The 21,272-nt window shown below is 36.1% G+C and overlaps 2 protein-coding genes across 5 annotated transcripts in view; one reads left to right on the top strand and one right to left on the bottom strand.

Moving 5' to 3' along the window:
- The window catches only part of LOC147867110 (uncharacterized), a 77,600-nt gene that overhangs the window by 8,824 nt on the left and 47,504 nt on the right, over nucleotides 1-21,272 (top strand). The window lies entirely within an intron of this gene.
- On the bottom strand, nucleotides 728-10,703 carry LOC147867114 (FAD synthetase 2, chloroplastic-like). Of its 4 annotated transcripts, none has more exons than XM_087314873.1 (5): nucleotides 10,442-10,703; nucleotides 10,160-10,365; nucleotides 6,206-6,341; nucleotides 1,872-2,047; nucleotides 728-1,361 (listed from the first exon to the last, which is right to left on the bottom strand). In XM_087314873.1, the coding sequence occupies exons 1-5, from the start codon at nucleotides 10,552-10,554 to the stop codon at nucleotides 805-807; spliced, it is 1,188 nt and encodes a 395-aa protein (XP_087170999.1). In that variant the 5' UTR covers nucleotides 10,555-10,703; the 3' UTR covers nucleotides 728-804. The 4 variants fall into 4 exon arrangements, with proteins under 4 accessions (XP_087170999.1, XP_087171000.1, XP_087171002.1 ...); XM_087314874.1 differs by having other exon boundaries at nucleotides 10,160-10,332; XM_087314876.1 differs by having other exon boundaries at nucleotides 10,156-10,332; nucleotides 10,442-10,562.

The following is a 21,272-nucleotide window of genomic DNA, read 5'->3' as shown; positions in this document are numbered from 1 at the left end:
AGCTCCTAGCATACAAGGGATTATTAAAAGCATACGCGACCAAGATCACTTACCCAATTCAATTCTAGATACAATGGTAGGGCATGAGAGTTTCTCGGAAACATTTAGTTGCTAAAATCATATAGTGGCCTTGTAGGGTCAATAGAAGATGAAGTTCATCATGGCTTTTTGAGACAACCTACTAGTTTTATCATAGCCACATAGTATTCCAAGAAGTGGTTTTGTATAATCCACACCCCATTTCCTTTACAAGCAAATATTTTTGACACCTTAAATTTTTGTTTATCAAGCATGAAGCTTGAATTCTCAAAAGATGAACATTTGTACTTGGTCCTTTCCAAAGATGAGTTCAACATGTATATCTCACCTATTCAAGCCATTACACAAGCATCATGTAATATGACAAGACAACGTCAATGTCCCACCATGAAGAAATGGTCTTCATACATATTCATAGCATGAAGTAGGGCCGATCTTGTTAACACTATCTTATGTGTTTGTTACTCTTGGAATAACTCAATGTTTGTTAAAAGAATGTTGATTGGTTGCATCCAATCTCAACTCAGACCACACATGGCATTTGTACTCTTTATAAGAAAATGGTTTTGGACACTACAAGCACATTCTGCCTTGAGTGCACTTTTACCTTGAAACACTGAAGCTTAATGCTTCATTCACATTCATTTCTTGACGAACCACGAAGAAAACTTATTAACAAATGAAAATGAAAACTTCAATGGCTACCTTTATCCTTTATAAATGGCAAGAATGCTCCAAACCTTGGAAGAATGTATGTCTTTTTGCTCATGCTGGTTTTAATAATGATGAAGATTTACACTGCACATCTAAACATAAGAATGTTTGCCCACTCCAATCACTTTTGTTGAAGGTTTCCTCGTTTATGGTGACCGCCACATGTTCATTACCAATGACAACATTTACATCCATCCAACCTACAACTTTAGTTTCAAGGATCCCATCCAAACTTAGGAATATCCTTGAAGTGTATATCCCATCCCCAGGCACTTGATTTAAAGCCTTGGAAATTGGAACACGAATTGTATCGTTTCCAAAAATGCAATCATCGATCATGAAAACGAGTCGATGATCCCGACCAAGTAGCTCTGTTACACGCCTCATCTTACCTGCACTCAATGCTTTTCGGACACGCGTTGATGATACCTGCCCTTTCTCTCTATTATTCTTAGCTGCCTCTAGTTCCTTGGGAATATCATTTTGCATTTCCATTTCTATGTCCATGACAGGATCCACTATAAAAATATCTAATCCAAATTTGCCACAAAGTTGAGTGAGATCTGAAGCATCACCTGCAGCTTTATAGCCAAATCTATAATTTGCACCTACAATAAAAAAAGCAGATCAACATTGTTGTGATGATTATTACTAGAGATACAACATGATAACCAAATCTATAATGAACACATTTAATACAAATAGCAGACCATTTCTTTTTACTTATGTCATCTTCTAAGGAAAACCACCCCATTGCCTCACCATTAATATAAATGAGCTGATTACTATGAAATAATGCTTTATCACCAGATGTATTATTCACATATACAAATGGAAGAACAAATTATTGAATGCATGTATGCACTTTATCATATGTAATCTTACCATTTTATTGAATAACCATTAACATATATGACCTAAGTATTTGCAAAATACAAAAAAATTATTAACAAATCTATAATTTGTGCTTACATACATACATACACCATCAAAGAAAAGTTTAACCCATGTTTTATTTTTGCACTACCAGTCACATATGGGCTAATTACAACTAACTAGGAATAAAACGTAAAACAAAGGATTGTGATAAATTTGTAGCAAAATTCAGGTTATAATACCTGCAACCACCCCTTTTACATGTAACTCTTTCGCTAGCTTTTCGACAAAATCATGTGGGCTCAGAGACCGCACTTTTGAGAACTCCAGCTGATACTCTTCAGGAACCTTCCCACCACAAAATGTGGACCAGAGAGACATCACGCGCTTCCTATCACATGGAGCAACTATAGGAAGCCTGAAACATAAGTTACCGATCAGTGATTAAACCATAACTAACAATTCAAAAACACTTGCCTATAAAGGAAGGTATAAACATTTTCAGAAAATCTTGAAGATAAATAGAGAGTATAAACTTCAGGAAACTACATTCACAAAAGCGCCTTCTTTAGAAATATCACAAAAAGTTTCTTAAAACTTACTCAAAGAGTTTCCAAAGAGAGCGTTCTCATGTAAACTTGCCTCACTATAGTAATTCAATCCCATAATATTACTTGTACCTGTAGCATATCACTGAAATTTTGGCACATCTACTATGGTGATATCCACAAAAATGAAACTTCTCATAACAAATGCGCAACTTCATTGCAAATTTTCTTTATTTCCTTCACTTGGCCAAAATTCATATTAACTTTTACAGCAATATGAAGTTCTTTCAACAATATGCCCTCCTTGCTTATATTCACAACATTCTGGAGAGTATATACCGCATTCATTTGAAGTGAGGTATATTCTTACTCTCTGTCTCATTGTTTCTAGTCAAGACAACATATTTTGACAGGTTTTGATTTCTTTAACATCTTCTATTCCAGGAATTCCTCTCCAATGCATATTGAGGCTACTTTTCTTCAACAACTGCTCTTCTAAATTTGAGCTCCCCTTAATATATTAACTCCATAATTGAGCTTCCCAATTGTATGTGTATGACCCCACAAGTAAAGCACCACCACCTACCAAACCTTACAATATTGATAGCAGAACAAGCAAGCTGCTTGGTAATAGCATTGTACCACATATGACTAATGCTGCTATATATTCGTGTAATGCATGAAGTTTTTATGTGACTCATCATCCTACCTTTCCTTTCATTATGCAACATTGGAGCCATATTGATATAAACACTGCAAAGCGTGTGATATCATAAGACCCTCCTGAAGATACTCCTTTGAGTGATACCTTCTTAGAATGGAAGGAGTCAATATTCCCTATATCCATGAACTTGACAATAAATATTTTTAATATGATACCATGTACTCGAAACAGCATCGACAATCCCTGCATGGGCTACATACTGCCTTTCCCACTACTTTTGCATGTGAGGTGTGAGCTAACCATTTAGATTATTTTCCATGAATCATCATAGCAGTATGTCTCAGCAATTCTGGAAAATAAAGGCCATGAATGCATGAGCTCACCTTTTAGATTATCCTCCAACATAGCAGCCTGCATCAGGAACTAAATGTTAAGGCTTGTGAGCACATTTAACCCTATAAGCCTTCATTAAGTGTTTTGCAAGGGCATGCAACACATAATAGAGTATAAACTCCATATGGATTACATCCTCTAGCTTGGTCTTTAGTTACCTTGGTTGCAAACTGACCCAAGAATGTGTCTCGATCTCAAATGCTTCACATCACCTGTCCCATTCTGTATAATCATCAGCATTTGTTTGCATCTGCTTCCGGGAAAATTTCACTTATTCACAAATCTTAATATGCATAATGCTTTCCGCGGCCTCATCTATTTTCACCTTCATTCGGAATTCTCATGTAACACGTTAGTGACTTGCATAATAAAATTTCACATAATGAGGTAAATGTTTGTCATGAATGGAATGTATGTTAGAAGTGTATTTTAGATCATTTTGAGCACATACAAAAAATGTTGGCTATCATATTCTTTCTCTAGGTTTGAGTCATGTTTTGTGGACGTTTTGAACATGAGGAGAGGGTAATAAACGAAAGTGCTGAATGAACAAAATGTTATGTCCAAGGAACAGCTTAATCTCATTACATACGTCTACTCATTCAAATTAAGTACCTCTTCATTTAGAGTGTGAGATAATATGGAAAAGCATGTTTTGAATGTCTGCTTAGAAATGTCTTCATTGTGATCTGAAATCGACTCTCATATCGCATGATCTTCATAGAGATTCTCAACATCTTTGTTTTGATACGCAGGTGAAGGAATGAACATTACAAAATTGCAAAGCTTTCCATACAAAGAGAATAATATGTCGAATTGTTCCAACTAGGTCTTCATTTCATGTATGACTGTGGGAAAGGAAGTTTGATTACTCGTTAGGAATGCCTTCATTACGAGCACAAATTGACTTTGTGTCGCACAGTATTTGTCTAGCATCTTGAGATCTTCATTTTGATATACCAGTAAAGGAATGAACCTTACAAAATGGCACAATTTTCCATACAAAAAGAACATGTTTTACTAATCTTAACATGTGCATTTTGTTTGTGATTATTTCCTGAATTTTATAGGTGCATTTATCAACATTGATGAATAGAACATGGTACATTTCCCAAGGCTCAATGAGTCTGGAAGGTCACGAAATTGAAGATTAGTTTGCCTGCACACTAACAATTCCTTTCAACTGAGTGATCAGAAGTCAGAAACACAAGAATGAAAGAAAATTCTATATCAATATAAAAGAACTCCAAGACAAAGTGATTGAGAACCAGAAATACAAGATAACAAGTGTGTCGGTGAGATTTTGAGAAAAATATTAATTGACAGAATCAGATAATGCTCTGTGCAGATGAGTGGTTTGAACTTCTAATAAATGAAGTATATCGTATCTTTGTAAGTTCCTATTTGCATATACCCAGTATATGTCTTCACATGACATCTCTTCTTTAATTCTCTAAATCAGCAAGGATGATGGCAATAATTGTTGGTGTGATATGGTGTTGTACTTTCTTAATTCGAACATTCTTCTTATTTCATTGTAGTCTCTTGGATATGCAAGATAAAACTTGTTTGGACTCCATACATGGTGAATAAAACTACTTCTAGGATTCTATGACGAACATCTTACATTCTAATGAAAATCTTTATGGTTTCGATTTTCAAAGTCAAGTATATGCTCACCATGGTGAAGATTTGCAGTTGGCTTGACAGGGCATGCCCACCGCCATGAGAAATCTTGCCTTGTAGAAGACTCATTGAATCCATCACTTCTATTTTTAATCAACATGATCAATAGCAGGTTCTGGCACAACTTAATTTTATATCTTCTAAGTATGTAAGGATGTGGAGGCTCAGGTGATAGTCAAGCTACCTACAAGCACTATTCCAGTCAAACTCTAGTTACTATGAGTCATGCAATTGCATCATTCGAGGATATATTGCCTACTTTGTATCACATTGATGCATTGTTTGTAATATGATTTTCTTCATTGACAAGAAATGAAGAAGCTCACAACAAGAACAAGACTACATAATGATCTTGGTCAGATCTCAAGTGTATTTATTGTAAAAAGAAATATCAGTATGCAAGTAAGCAAAACACTTCAAAATTGATCTGCAAAAAAAAATCTCTCAAGAAATTTTGATTGAATGCCTTCCTCTAGTTTTCAGTTTTTGTTGCATTTTGGTAGGTTCTTTGTACTTTGCTTAGTTATTTTGTCATTCCTCCAAATTCAATACTTTCTTTGAGGTTTGTCTCCTATAAAAAGCTGTATGTCTCCACCATTCCCGTTGTTTACAATTGTATTCTCCATGCCAACAATACTGGTTTACTTCTTATTCTTAGAGTTTGATTTAGCTCACTTCGCACCTTTAGTTATAACTTCTTTATCACTGTTTAGGCTTGATATATGTGTTTGTTTCTTCACGATCAGCTATCCTACTCAGCTGCCCATTTATGTTTTAGCTGAGAGACCATTCTCCCACTTCCTCATCTTGTAATCAACAATTACAAAGGACCTTTTTGGAAGCTCTTAACCTCCTCATGCTCCTTTTCTAGGTTTGATATTGATTGGATGCATTCTCAATTTTAATTCAGTCTCCATTCCTTTATATCATTACTCATTCTATGGTGTAGTTTTGACATCTACTTATGGATCTACTCCCCAGCTTATTGGAGGATATATAAGATGAACAGATGTAGAGGAATCCAGCCAACTTGCTTTAGTATATTTTCTCATGACAAGTTCTGTTTGATGGAATGATGTTTCTTACACTATATTGATTTCTAGTGCTTTTTTAATCAATAAATAAGTAGCTAATATCTAGTGTGACATCTCAGTTGGCCATCGGTGGATCATGATCTTTTGCTTTATTTGGCTTACACATACAGATATGACAACCACCTTATAAGTAATGTTACATGAACAAAAGACAAGCTATACTAGAGCTATAAAATGATGAAGCAACACACCTTTTTTCCCACTGCAGTACTTCCGCCATTCTTGCAAAGGACAAAAGCACAGGAGCACCCATCTTGGAAGCTTGGACAGCAAGAGCTCGATGTCCAATATGCAAAGCATCAAATTTTCCAAGTGCTACAACACTCCCTGTAATATAGCTAGCCAGATATACTTCAATTTTCATTAGGACTTAACTGTGCCTTTTATCAGAAATCATACCTTCAGACAAAGAATTATCACATCTCCTTCATTAAGAACATCTCTGGAGCCTAATCTCTAGCATTCTTATTACATTTCTTTAACATTCTTACCTGACATTTTATAGCCATCATAAAATCACAATAGCAAAGGTTTCTTGTAAGTTCTTAAACTAATATTACTCCTCAAGACATGATACCACTTCAGCAAAAGGAATGGAAGAATCTCAATGACCTAACCACAAAAATCCAAAGAGATTACCATAGCGCTAGTGGGTTCAACAGCCAGAAGCTGCAAACCTTATAACTTGTGCATAATTGAAGATTTCCGATCTTTACATAATACGTATTTCCAACCCAAAGAGCTAAGTACTGCAATTCGACAGTATGTAACATCTGAGGAGGATTGAGTACTATGGACTGCCAAGGCCACATCAGCAGAGATTCAGACCCTTCATGAACACCACATTGAGGAGAGAGACATCTGCATGTCATCATTTACCCCATCCTGACTTATGAATCAACAAAGCCATATAATTACACATATCATGGTTGTACATCATATTGCAGATAGGATGACATCCCATACCATCATCATCGACTACATGTATCATCCCATTTACATGTCTATATTATTTGTCCTTTATCAGATGCCTAGAGAACAGTAGTTGTGTGCTTCTGAATTGTCTAATTGGTCAACTTTTGCCTCCAATAAAAGTTAATCACAAATCAACAAGAGGACTGCTCTACAACAAGGGATTGTTTGACTCAATAACACTGATACAAGCCCTCATATATCCCACCATACGTTGTGGATGGAGACAGTCATTGGATTACATATATCAAATTTGTACATTATATAGAACATACATTCATGCATTGGATCATCAAATCTTTTATTACAAGTATGTGATCTTCATCATTGACAACATGCATCATCACATTTATTTTTGTGCCCTATTCATCCTTTATTGAATGCCCTTTCCAAAATGCCTCTAATAGGTATCACTCAATTTCCCTCTGCCTCTCTCTTTTGGAAAGAATATACATTGCTATGGACACAAATTCATAAGATTGCCTTCAAACATCAGAGATGTTGCATCAGTTACAAATGTAACACTAAGACACAGACACCCCATAGCCATAAATCACAAACAGACACTAATTAAGTTTCCCTTGAAAGCTGATGAACCCAACATCTGATCTTTTTTTTGCAAAAAGGTGTTGTATCATACAATATGAAGGATATACAAATAGTTACAAGGTGACATGATCTTTGCAGTATTCTCCATAGACCATCGAACACACAAGTAAAAAGAATTTTCACATAGGCAAGGAGATGTACCTGATGTTAAATCACAAGAATACACAACACCCCATCTCAAATGTACTATATCTCGATGCAGGGAAACAGCCAAAGTTAGGTGTATATTTGAGACTACTGCAGCCAAAATAATTCTGAATTGGGAAATTTACAGGGTGGCTAATCCATACTGAAATTCATATTCAGACATCAATGCCAATGCAAGCGAAATGTGCCACCACACTGATGGAGACACCCCCACACACATTAAAATAGAAGCTAGGAGTTGACTGAATATTGAACAGAAAAAAAATGTGTCACTTATGTAGCATCAACATGTAATAAATAGAGCATATTAATTTGGAGCGCCTCATGCATGATTTTCATGAGTTCCTAAAATATTGTGCTAGTTTGCAAGAACTCCTAACGAGCGTGGAACCATTCCTAACGACACTATGAATGCTCTACTCAACCACAGAACCAAACTCATTGAATATCCAGACAGTGAAATTAACAAATAATCTTGATTTTTCATTTTGGCTTTTGCTTTTTTCCTTTTGGTAAATCATTTTAAAATCCCCCACCTACATGGACAGAAAAAGTGCTTTGTAACCATTGTTGTGCACTATGACTTGGTTCAGACTGGCCCCCATGTAGACTTTAATATATCATTATCTTTCTCTAAACACATTTTTCACTGTCACAATGTGCATTATCAATTACAATGTTCCTTAGTAAAAGAAACAAATTGAACCTTGATTGTCATTAATCAGCTCACATGCGCTATTAGCAATCAGCAACAGTTCAGTTTGGACATTTCAAACCGATCTAGTAAATCATCAAACTGAAACGTTTAAGAAATCCTCAAACCTAAACCTAACTCTTTATGAGATCCTCAAACCTAAATTGTTTAAACCAAACCATTTAGCAAAATTGCATAAAGAATTTGAAATTTAATTTACAACATAAATTGCTGACTTGTAATAAATTAGTCCATGATTTATACATTAATTCAATAGTATTGCAGACTCATTATAATTGATATGTTTATTCAACATTATCAAAATGTTCCATAAACCATTTCCGTGAGAATGTTACATTGAATCCGTGCATGTATGGGAGGAACCTCCAGGGTTCTGGACTAGGACATGGATGAGATGGACAAAATTCAGGGAGAAAAGTTTGGTTAAACAAAAGCGATATGGAAGATTAGGAGAAGGAGTGTAGCAAGGACTAGAGAGAGATTTGAACTCAATGCCTTCATGCAAAAAAGCGAGAAAGGATAACCACAAAAAACAATGCGCATTAGATGGAGATAAAAATCAAGAATTGGATTATAGGAGAAACTGTAAATGGGTTCTTTCTTTTTATCCCTTTCCTTCACCTCATAGAGGTGCTCTTATATAGGGTTTCCTAATTGGTCAGGGATAAGCATACACCGTCACTTGATGCATATGTTTTAACCTTCTTATGTACTAAGGTCTAAGCATGCCGCTTACCACTTGTCTTTGTCTAATTTCCTATGAGAAAACTATTGAACATATAGTTACTATTCTATTGTTATTTACATTGCTTCATAGATTGGAGGTTCAAGATTCGAAAGGAATTGAATGAGAAGAATGAAAAACGCTAGCTCAAGTGTTATAATAAGAAGTTTGACAATGAGAAATGCTTACTAAAGGATGTTTTTGAGGTATAGTTGCTATGGCTATGGAGCACATACAGTTGAGAAATTAGACATAAATTTTGACAAAATGCAAAATCGCAAGAGTCCTGAAAATAAGCCATTCTGAGATATTTGAACATGGAATGCCTCCCATGGATCATGTTTGGATCCCATGGACATTAATATAACATTATTGTCATCATCATCCTCTCTCTCTCTCTCTCAATGTCCATATTGGAAATGTAAACCCCCAACGGTGCCCTCAATACAAGGTAAAAATGCCAGAATGTATCCAACCTACATCTTACTAACCCCATGAGCCTTGGCTCTCAGAAAGCCTTAAACACTTCTCCAAACTCTCTCACACAGGTTAGGTGTTGCAGTAGGATCATGGTATACAATAAAAACATGGTAGAGGATGAACATCACTTACTTCTTGCATGCCCAACACATAAGATAATTCACAAGAAGTATGATGAGTTATTACACGGACATGATAATTTAAGTGGCATACTCAAATCCCCACCAAGAAGGGTGAGCACATATGTATGTGCATTATTTTCAAATAGAGAGTTTTTTACTACAGAGTATTAATCCCCTTTCTTAGGAAGGAGTCACATACAAGATGATATGTTAATTTGGTCCCATGGTTCAAAATTGGCCTCCTCTAGACAATAAATATTCTATTCTATCCTATCCTATCCGTCTCTCCTTCTCTCTCCTCTCCCAAACAGTCAGTGAATCAGTGACTTAGAGCAATGAAACAAATTACTCAAAGTGGAAGGGAAGACTGACCTACCATTGATAGACCTTCCCTCGGGTCCATTATCATGAACCACCAGGACCTCTTTTCCACCATTAACAGCTTCAGATTCATTGTCATGATTTCCCTTCCCTGCACCCATATTGCTCATCAATCTCACCATCTTCTTCAGCTTCGATTCTTTCGTGCTAACACGTATTGATGATAATCTTGAAAAGAAAAAGAAGGAATTATCCTTATTCCTATGATCATAAGAAAGGTTATGTTACAGAGAATCGGAAAAAGAAAGGAAGGAAGGAAGGAAGGAAGGAGATTTACCTTCCGTTTCGATGGTGTGTTGCAAGAGTGGAGACCTGGAAACGGTTGAAGATATGTGTTGAGTGGACGATGAAAATGATGGATGCAGGGGAGCAACAGGGGAGGCTTTGCATCGTTACTTCTGGTTCAATTTCTATTACTATTCCTACTTCTACTTCTACTTCTAGACTCTGAGTGAACCTACAGAGTGAGGATCCATGGCCCAAACCCACCACTACAAAATCCCTTCTTCTGTCAATGGGTGGATACCATGGTTCACACAGAAAACACCAGACAGGCAAACAGAGACAGACAGAGACCCAAATCCTAGCTAGACCCAAGTCCTAGATGGATCAATTCTTTTGTTTTCTGACACTTTGAGCCCATTATCATGGGGTTCAGAATGTGTCAATCGGAGAGAGACTCTTTGAGGCTTGTGACCTCAATTTTGCATCACATTGAGGAAGAAGTCAGGACTAGATGATAGATTCAATGCATGTTGGCGAAGAAGTCCCCAATCGATGATAGATTCAATACATGTTGGCAATGAAGTCATGAATCGATAGATTGGAGATTGCAAGTCAGGAATCGATGATAGATTCAATACATGTTGGCAAAGACGTCATGAATCAGTAGATTCAATAGATTCGATACATGTTGGCGATGAAGCCATGAATCGGTACATTTGATAGATTGGAGATTGATTGCACGGTGTCTTAATTGTACAAATATGTGTGCAAAGTCTAGATTTGAACCGAAGACCCTTACGATGTTAACCCCAATAGCTTCTTATCACCCCTAGGGCAAGTGACCTCGTGATATTAAGATTGATGATAATCGTCACTGGACTAAGTCAAATATACAAAGAAAATGGTTCCTCTTCAAATATGCCTATGTTTTCATTCTCTCCCCACTTTTGGCTCTTTACTAGTTGACACCAAAATTAACCCTTGAGGTTGCTAGAAAGTACTATTTTTGTGAAGAAAAACTCAAGAAAAACTTAGGTTTTCCTTTATTTCTTACCATATTCTCACCATATTATATATATAGTGAGTCAAACGAGCAATATGGTCGTCATATATTGCGCGTAGCACATCTAGGCTATGTGGCGATAAATTGATATCACATGCATTCTTATTCGAACACCTATTTAACGAGAAGGAATGGACATATATACACATAAGGGGAAATGCATTTATAATGACGAGGAGATTAAGCTAGCTCATTAGGAAGGTTTCTCATCTCTCAAGGTAGAAGTCATGGGTTTGATTCAGAGTTTGGTAGAGATAAGGTGCCATTCCAACTACATAAATCTTGAAATGCCTCATAAGACCTACTGTCATGTATTTGAAGACATATTTTGCCTTTGGACATTACTAGTGCAAGGAATGCAATAGATATTGCCATGAAGATTGCGCATGAAAATCTATCTTTTCATGTTGTTGTAAATTACAAACAAAGTATTGTTGGATACTTGCCGTTATTACATGTACATCCATAAATTGAAAGGAACATCATTGTGATTCATATTCTCGTCATATTGTCTGGTCAATGACTACAAAAATGCAAACAGAAAATGGAACCAAGGTGGGTTAATATAGAAGGGCTAACCATTTTTAGTCTTCATAGAGGAGAATGGACAAATACAACAAAGAGAAATGTAACCGACAATGAAATCCTAACATAATATATTATACCAAAGATCGAAAAGAATCCTAGCTTGACAAAAAATAATGAGCATCTCTATAAAAATTAGAATTGCTCGCCTAAAGGCAATGTTGTGGCTCTAACTAGGAATCGGTAATGGCTCGGCTCAAGCCTGAAATTGAACCATTAGACCATTTTAACAGTTCAATTTGGTTTGGTTTAAGCATGAGCTTCCTTAATCGGTTCGAACTCGGTTTCGTGATGGCTCAAGCTAAACCGAACTATTTTGGGCCAAATCGGTTTCCAAACCGGTTAAGGCTTTAATCGGCTTGGTTAAACCAAATTCTAAACTGGTTTAAGATTGCTCGCCTAAAGGCAATGTTGTGGCTCTAACTAGGAATCGGTAATGGCTCGGTTCAAGCCTGAAATTGAACCATTAGACCATTTTAACAGTTCAATTTGGTTTGGTTTAAGCATGAGCTTCCTTAATCGGTTCGAACTCGATTTGGTGATGGCTCAAGCTGAACTGAACTGTTTTGGGCCAAATCGGTTTCCAAACCGGTTAAGGCTTTAATCGGCTTGGTTAAACCAAATTCTAAACTGGTTTAGGCATAACCGGTTAGCCTTAATTGGTTTAGGAACTGGTAAGCCTAGACCGGTTTAGGGGCTAATTCTGTAAATTTCGAAGAAGAAGAAGAAGAAGAAGAAGAAGAAGAAGAAGGAGAAGAAGAAAGAGGTCTTCCCCTGTTAGGGTTTGTGAGTAGCGATGGCGAGGGTTCTCTTCCGTTCCATCTCTGCAGGAATGAGATCTTCAACGTCTTCTTCTTCTTCTTCTTTCTCGTCTTGTTTCAATAACAGTGGCGCCAGAGGCTTCTCGAAGAAGGCTTTCGTTCCAGACGTGGTACCTAAGTATGGATTGAACGAATCCAACAGAGGAGCTATCGCAATGGCCATGGCGATGGATTTTCATCCTTTGCACTCTGCTATGTCTCAGTCTCTCTTCGTTTCTCGGCTCTGCTTCGGCGCCCACGAGTCTTCTCTATGTTGCCAAGAGCTCTGCGGTTCAAAGCGCAGGTGAAAGAGCGGAAAGAGTAGGATAAAATGAAAGAGAAGGAAACAATGAAACAGAAAAGGGAAAGAGAATCTGTTTCTTTGTCATTGTGCCTTAGAAACACATGGAATGATAGAGATATCCACACACGCAGAGAGAGAGAGAGAGAGACGTACACTGCTATTTCTTGCTATCTTAATTTTGTTTCTATTTTTCTTAGCATTTTAGAGTAATTATATGACTGCCAAAATGATTTAAATTTTGCAGCTAAATCTAATTTCCATATCTCACCAACCTTAAGCTCAAGTTTGATTGTGGGTAGATGTTTTAATTTTTTGTTTGGAATTCATATCTCCTACTATTCCTGTTGATTGTTTTCATGTCCAACCAATCGTTCAGAAAATACACTTTGTAGCTTTTTATTGGGCATGAATCATACTATGATCTGTCGAAAGCTCAAAACGGATCACTCTTTATTTCATCAACGATCTTTAACTGTAAAGGCCTTGATCTTTCTCTGATATCTAGACTTTCAATGCTCGCTTGACTGAATGTGCAGACGAGATTTGTCCTATCTGTATCATTCTGAATCTATGCAGTTAGTTTAACATTGAAATGATCGTGACTGGTAATCTGATTCTAACCCTTTGACCCTGTGATTAAAGGTTAAATCCTAGCTAGCTCTTTTCTTGCCTTCCATACCGTTTTAACAAAGGAAGAGATGATCAGAAGTACCCATATTTTGGTCCAAAGAGCCTACAGATGAACTTTTGTTTCTTCTTTCAATGTCTCCGAAAAATCTCTAGATGTCTTTGAAATCTCAAGTATCATCTCTATCTGCAGCGAGAGGTGCATATAATAATGGAAATGTAGATTTGTCGCCATGAAATTGCCATGTGAACCATGAGAATATGCAAAATGCAGCCAGCACATATGACTGCATATAAATCAAGAGTGTTTTGGTCAAGCTAGGATTGATCAGTTGATATGTTGGGAACCAAGTTAGATTTCTCGCCATGAAATCAAGAGTGTTTGGTCAAGCTAGGATTGATCAGTTGATATGTTGGGAACCAAGTTAGATTTCTCGCCATGAAATCAAGAGTGTTTGGTCAAGCTAGGATGATCAGTTGATATGTTGGGAACCAAGTTAGATTTCTCGCCATGAAATCAAGAGTGTTTGGTCAAGCTAGGATGATCAGTTGATATGTTGGGAACCAAGTTAGATTTCTCGCCATGAAATCATGAGTGTTTGGTCAAGTTAGGAAGATCAGTTGATATGTTGGGGAACCAAGTTAGATTTCTCGCCATGAAATTGCCGTGTGAACCATGAAAATATGCAAAATGCAGCAAGCACATATGACTGCATATAAATCAAGAGTGTTTGGTCAGGCTAGGATGATCAGTTGATATGTTGGGGAACCAAGTTAGATTTCTCGCCATGAAATTGCCGTGTGAACCATGAAAATATGCAAAATGCAGCCAGCACATATGACTGCATATAAATCAAGAGTGTTTGGTCAGGCTAGGATGATCAGTTGATATGTTGTGGAACCAAGTTAGATTTCTCACCATGAGATTGCCATGAACCATGAGAATATGCAAAATGTAGCCAACACATATGCCTGCACATAAATCAAGAGTGTTTGGTCAAGCTAGGATGATCAGTTGATATGTTGGGAACCAAGTTAGATTTCTCGCTCAGTTACTGTGAACCACGAAAATATTCAAAATGCAGCCAGCATCACATGTGCATGCATCTAAATCTAGGGTGTTCGGTCAGTCAAGTTAGGAAGATGGGTTGAATGTTGAGGAACCAAGTTGGGAAGGGGTGAATTGTAATTGAGGAGAAGCAATCAGAGGATTTAGTCTTTAGTTTTGGTAAGGAAAACCTGGAAGAAGAGAAGTGCAGATAACACTAGAGTTTTATAGGGTTAAATGTTTTTCGAGGTTTTGAATTGAATTGGTTGTTACATATGAGTTGAAGGGTCAACATGATGAAAGCTGATTCCATGCACACAAGATTTGGTGTGCTTGGTTTCACAAGTATACCTTGGCAGAGGGGAGCCTATGATGATCCTAATCGGTCTAATATATTTGTAGATGGTTTGGGCCCTGATAAAGTAAAAAACTCATTTGTCAATGATTACTAACATACCAAGAAATGACCAACGCTATGAATTATCGCAACTTTTCATCTTGCTTATTGATAGTATCATGTAAAGAAAGCAAGGTACTTATAATTATGGTTTCTATGACATTGTTGCATCAAGATAAAGCATCTTTGGCGAGTTAAATAGGTTGTGCATGAGCTGCATCTACCAGCAATTTACTAGCCTAAAATGAATTTCATGTTGTCCCGTGAGTTTGCCTTTCAAGCATATGGTTACAGGACAACAATTGATTTAGCTCTTATGCACAAAAAATGTCAGATTTACTTGAGCATCCAATGACAAAACAATTCTTCAAAATTAGATAATGCCATTCTATATTGTAATGGTAATAAGAGAAAAAACAAAATCCTCTAGATAATGTGTCTCTATTTCCAAATAGGAGAAACCAATTATCCAACCAACCTCCAAAGGTGTACAAAGTAGGCATTCATTGTTTCTAATGTTGCATTGTGTGGATACACACTTCAATCCAATATAGAACCAAATGTACATCTTAAATGAGGAAGTCAATAACAAAGAAGGGTGAAACCTCGATGGGATTTTAGAGAATGTAAAGTAGGAGGTAGTGTCAAGGCATTGAACATTGATCATGAGTGAGAATAGTTCTTGTAGGAGGTGTGCAAGTGGGTGATTGAAAAGTGAGGTAGGAGGTGTTGGTGATGTGGGTGAGGTGACTAGTGGTAGTGTGAATTGAGTGCGTGGGTAGATGAAATAAAGGATAGATTGGTGAGTGTGTGTTGGTGAGTGTGAGGAGGTTTGCGTACATGAGGGTTCTTGTTGCTCATTGTTACATTGTCTTCAAAATCAGGTGCATATCCTCATTTATTGTGACATCTTGGTGGAGCATTCTTTAGTTGAGAAAATACCTTGAATAAGTGAAGTAAACATGTGTGTCATATGAAGAAAACACCTTGTGTCGTGGTAAGGTTGAGCAAATTGTGCCTCGCTTGATCTAACATAACTTGTTGGGTTCTAGGTGCCACTAGGAGATCCTCCACCATGGAGGTGATTCAAGTGATATTCCAATTGCCTTATCATCTTGCATTTCATTTTGGCCTTTTGGTTTCTCAAAATTGTAAGGATGCAGTGGCCTACCCTTGTTGTTTGTACTAGAGCTACTCCTTGTCGATTGATCATACTATTAATCATCTTCTCCAATACTTTCACATTTTGTATAGAAACTAGTAGAGATACTGATGTTTTAGCATGGTGAGCTTGTTTGTTGGCAAGGGATTCTTGAAGCCACAATACAACCATGTCATGGGTGACCCAATTCACTCTGTAATTATGCAAGCTACCTTTTTTTGCTAGGGTTTGGACAATGCGTTTGAGACTTGCTTTCTCTTCCTCGATTATTGTTTGGATTTCCACCACTTGTGTTTGAAGTTTTGCACATTGCCAAGGGGAAGTGGCAAGCTTGACGACGACTCGTTGGTACGTAGAGTTTGTTGCAGACACCTTTGCTTGTAAGTCTATCTTTTCTTGTGTTAACTCGTCGATAATATGGTGTGCATGTGGGTGTTGATGAGCTTGATCGATTGGATGTAAGAGTTGAGCTATGTTTCTCGTTGCTTGTGATGCCTTTGTGAGGTTCATGTGTAGTTTAAGTGGTATGATGTGTGACCCTATGTTTTTCTTTGTGTGTAACATGGTCATGAGTTCTATTGTCATAGGTGCTTTGATACTATCGTTTTTTAATTGATGGTTGATCACTCAAAGGGGTTTTTATTGGTTAGTTTGGTTCATTGAGGGATTTCGATAATGTCATCCTCACAACTAGAAACATTTTCCTCCTGGAGGTGTTGCAAAGATGAGAGAGTGTAACCTAAGATATGTGTGCAACAACTTGTGGTAACTTATCACATGTGGATAGTGTTGTCGTGCTACGGTTTGGTCCAGTATTAGTTCGTCGTCCTCATGTGGGGTGTGATTTAATTTAGAAGAAATAGGGATCTTTTCTTGTAATAATATTTCACCAAATGGCTCAATGATGTTGTTACTTGTTGCTTCATTGGATTGCTTACTATAGGATTACTAGTGGGCATATTTGAGTGATTGTTAAAGTACAACACCCCTTAAAACCGATGACACTAATTGCACACTACTTGTAAAGGTAAACAACATTACCACTCAATTGATACTCAAGACCAAGTCAATGCTATAAGCTAAATTGTTTTGTGTCTTGTTCCAACACTTCTACATATTTCCCATCAATCCAATAAATATTCCTATCAATCACTTGCATCAATTTCACAACTTATTTTAGGCTAGATACAAGGTTAAGTCAAGAAAATGCGTAATGTATATGCACATCATACTTACCTTTCGGTTTGGTATTTTAGCATAGAATCAAACTAACTACGAGATGTAGCATTTTTCAATGTTCTTTCCAAAAACTACTTCTAACTCGAGTGATCTTTTTGAGAACCACCTCAAAGTTGATGTGCGGTGTAAGGATTTCAAGAATTAAACGGTAATTCTACATGTAACATATAAATATGTGTTATGCTTGAGAGAGGTAAGATAAGAAATAGAGAATCAGAAAAGGGAGTAGGAATAAATGAAGAAACAAATTTAAGAACAAGATTTACAAGGGTACGTCAAATACTAATGTTGAATAAGAATATTTTTAACAAGAAAATACCTTCTCTCTATATATAATGCACCATGTGTCATGGATGATTGCCAATTAGAAATTGGGCATACACACCATTTGGAAATCATGTATCTTAAGAGTGTTGTGTAACGATAAGAAGATGTTATAATACATGACATAGAATACTATACGTATGAGATGTTATCAAAACATTATCTTGTAACGAAAGTAGAATCATCTAATGGTATAAGTTACAACCAAGGCAAATTCTTATCGATAGTTCTTACATTTCATTCTGTTAGTAGAAAAAATAAACTAGATACACCATAATTTTTTCTTTTGAACAACGGAAAGACAAAAAATCACCAACATGATTAACCTTACGTTAGTCCACACGATTAAGTACAAAGTTTGAGCTAAGTGTAATTATTTGTCCTAGGCTTTAGATAAGAAAGTAATTAGTGAAAGATAGAGAAAGTCTTATGATCTACCTCTAGGGATTACGATGTAAAACCCACCTCTACAAATGGTTTTTTTGTTTCAACTTCATAAATTTTATTTACTTACATGATTTATATGTATTTTTGCGCTTGGAGGGCATAAAGGTTTATAGATATTACCTTTATGCCCTATTACAATGTTTACCTCATTCTCTCTCTCTCTCTCTCTTTCTTTCTTTAATATATCTTAGGGTTTTGGCCTTAGAAGACGTTAATATATCTTTCTTTCTTTCTCTCGTTTCCTCCATCTCTAAAGAATTTCTTTTGTATGCCCAAACAATAACGTGAGGGATGAGTTATTGGATGGATACTTAACATCAAGCTCTAACCTTGTATATTGTTCAAGGACTATTGCCTTTACCGTAATATCTTCTGAGGTAGTTGCTTTGGGTGTTGATTTATAGTTTAGGGCTCTCTAACTATATACTTCCAAATTTATTGCATGTGCCACATGCATTGCAAACTTTGACAATTGTAATTTGAATGGCTCATGCCAATACTTCGTTCATCTAAGTCAATCATCATGCATTTAAGATTTCAGAGAATATTAGTGTCCCATTGGATGCAAAACTTATTTATGTTCCCTATTGTTAGTGGAGGACAAACAACTCTTGCTAAGCTTGTTGCTCAAAATCAATGAGTTACGGTTGAAATAATTCATACCTCAAAGAAAGATCATGTAAGAATAGATTGAAAGCAAGAACCAATGAGATGAAGCTCACAATGCATAACTAACAACAATCACAATTATTATTTAACATGGGAGCACAACTATGTACCATATTAATGAAAAATATAAATGGTGGCTTGAGGTAATTAACAAAATGGGAGGTCAAAAACTTAAAATGCATTTTGAATAGGTGTATTCTAAGCCATATTTAAACAATTGTCCACTTATTATGAATACTCTCACTTTGAAATCATCTATACAAAACACATGGCATCTCTTTTTCTTCAATTTCCTAGGCAAAGGTTTGGCGGCAACAACTTTTAGTGCTTTAGCCTTTGGCCAAACTTCACATAGCCTACAACCAATGGCTATTTCCTCCAATGGACAAGCTTTTGGAGAATATACCATCTAGACCTTTAGGAGTATAAAGCAATTTAAGTATCTCTTTAATAATTTAGCTACATATGAGATTGAATCAATCTCCTTGAATAGAAAGAAATGGAAAATCTTCACTAATTTATGTATGATTAAAAGATTGTATCATATCCTCGAGCGACGAGTAGGTTCGTGGTTAAAAAAAGGGGTAAATTCCTATTCATATTTTATATATTTAGAGGTTGTTAAGGTCCTAAAAGAGCATGCTCATGTTATGTTTTAACTTGTTGATTGTCAATGTTGGGATTGGTAGTTAAATTCCCCAATTGGTTATATCCATATGAAGTTAATCGTTTGATAATCTCATACATAATATGATTAAGACAAGAGCTAATCATAATAGGAGGATTGAGATACAGAAATTTCCATCATTGAGTATTTATGAATTTCTTTAACAAAGTAGCATGGGGATGTCCATAACCAATTTCATGTGCAAAATACCTTGAGAGTCCAATGATCTATCTATCCATTATTATTTATAGGATACTTTTACTTTTCTATGTTTACTATGGTCAATCTCAAGTTACCAAGGGCCGATATTTGTGCGCAACACCATATGTCACCTCCATGGGGCATAGGTAAACAACAAATTTCTTCATATATTTCTGAATACTTGTAACACTCAAGATGCTTCCTCATGAGATCACAAATCTAACTCATTCCAAACCAAAAACAAGAGTAAACCTTATTGAAGGTCTTCTCTATCCCATGATGACCATATAAATGTATACTATGAGCTTCAAACAAGATTTTATCTTTCGAAACAAAAGGACATACCTACATACTCAAATCTATCTTAATGATACAAGCTTTCAAATACTATTTATCTCCAAACATTTCTCCACGATGATCATGTAAATAAGAAAATATAATTGAATACGCATTATCATTCTCTATCTTTTAAAGCGTGGAAGAAACTGAAATTAGCAATAGATGTTGCAAATTACACATGGTTTTTTATTTTCTTAACCATATCTAGGAAGTCTAAGCCAATGGAAAACCTTGAGGCAAGCATTCATTCATACACACGCACTCATCATAGGCAATCTTTGAGGACATCTAGTTTGGTCGAGAAGTGGTCATTCTTCTGAATCTGTGACACCGTGAGACATTATAACCATACGCTAGTCATCTTTATTCCATCAACTTGATCATCTTCTCATATGGAAGGGGTTGTAATCTTGATTCTTGATATAGACATACCACATCTACAATTTCATTTAATTTCCTGCCCCACACTTAATGTGACAGTCATAGACACCAAACAAATATAACTAAAGTCATTGTCTATGATGAAGTACGGGTTGAGTGAAAATGTATGCAAAACTTCCATCAACGAGGTTGAGTGAAAATGTATGTGTATGTGTATGTGCATGCGTATGGGTAAGTGTATAGTGTAACAATTGGCAATGGTTTGGTTTTGTTTGAGAGTGTCAAAACCGAACCGTTAAATTTTTTTGAAACATGAACCGAACCGAACCGAACCATGAAACCATTAAACTGAACATTAAAACAATTCTAAACTGTTTAAACCACAGTTTCGGTTTTCACCTTAGGTCAAATTCAATTTTTAAATTTTTTAAATTAAAAATATTTCATTTTTAAATTTTTTTTAAATTTTAAAGATTTTCCTAAAATATGAGAATAAGGCTTGAAAATGAAAAGATTGTTTAAAAACAATTTAAAACTTAAAGAAGAAGAAAAAGAAAACATTAAACCACGGTTTCTAACTGTTCAAACCAAAAAAAACCGAACCAAACCGTTAAAAAAAACCTGAACCTG

Source organism: Azolla caroliniana, unplaced genomic scaffold (genome assembly GCF_043228905.1).
Source record: "Azolla caroliniana isolate FFs.n. ecotype wild unplaced genomic scaffold, voAzoCaro1.0.p SCAF_2, whole genome shotgun sequence".
In the NCBI taxonomy this organism is placed as follows: Eukaryota; Viridiplantae; Streptophyta; class Polypodiopsida; order Salviniales; family Salviniaceae; genus Azolla; species Azolla caroliniana.
The sequence above is the reverse complement of the archived record's forward strand: the minus strand, read 5'-3'. Positions and strand labels throughout refer to the sequence as shown.

Coding starts and splice junctions, on each gene's coding strand:
- LOC147867114 (XM_087314873.1), bottom strand. CDS start 10,554: ATGCAAAGCCTCCCCTGTTGCTCCCCTGCATCCATCATTTTCATCGTC. Junction 2,048..6,205: donor GTACTGCAGTGGGAAAAAAG/GTGTGTTGCTTC, acceptor CTTATGTTTCAG/GCTTCCTATAGTTGCTCCAT. Junction 1,362..1,871: donor TGTAAAAGGGGTGGTTGCAG/GTATTATAACCT, acceptor TTTTTATTGTAG/GTGCAAATTATAGATTTGGC.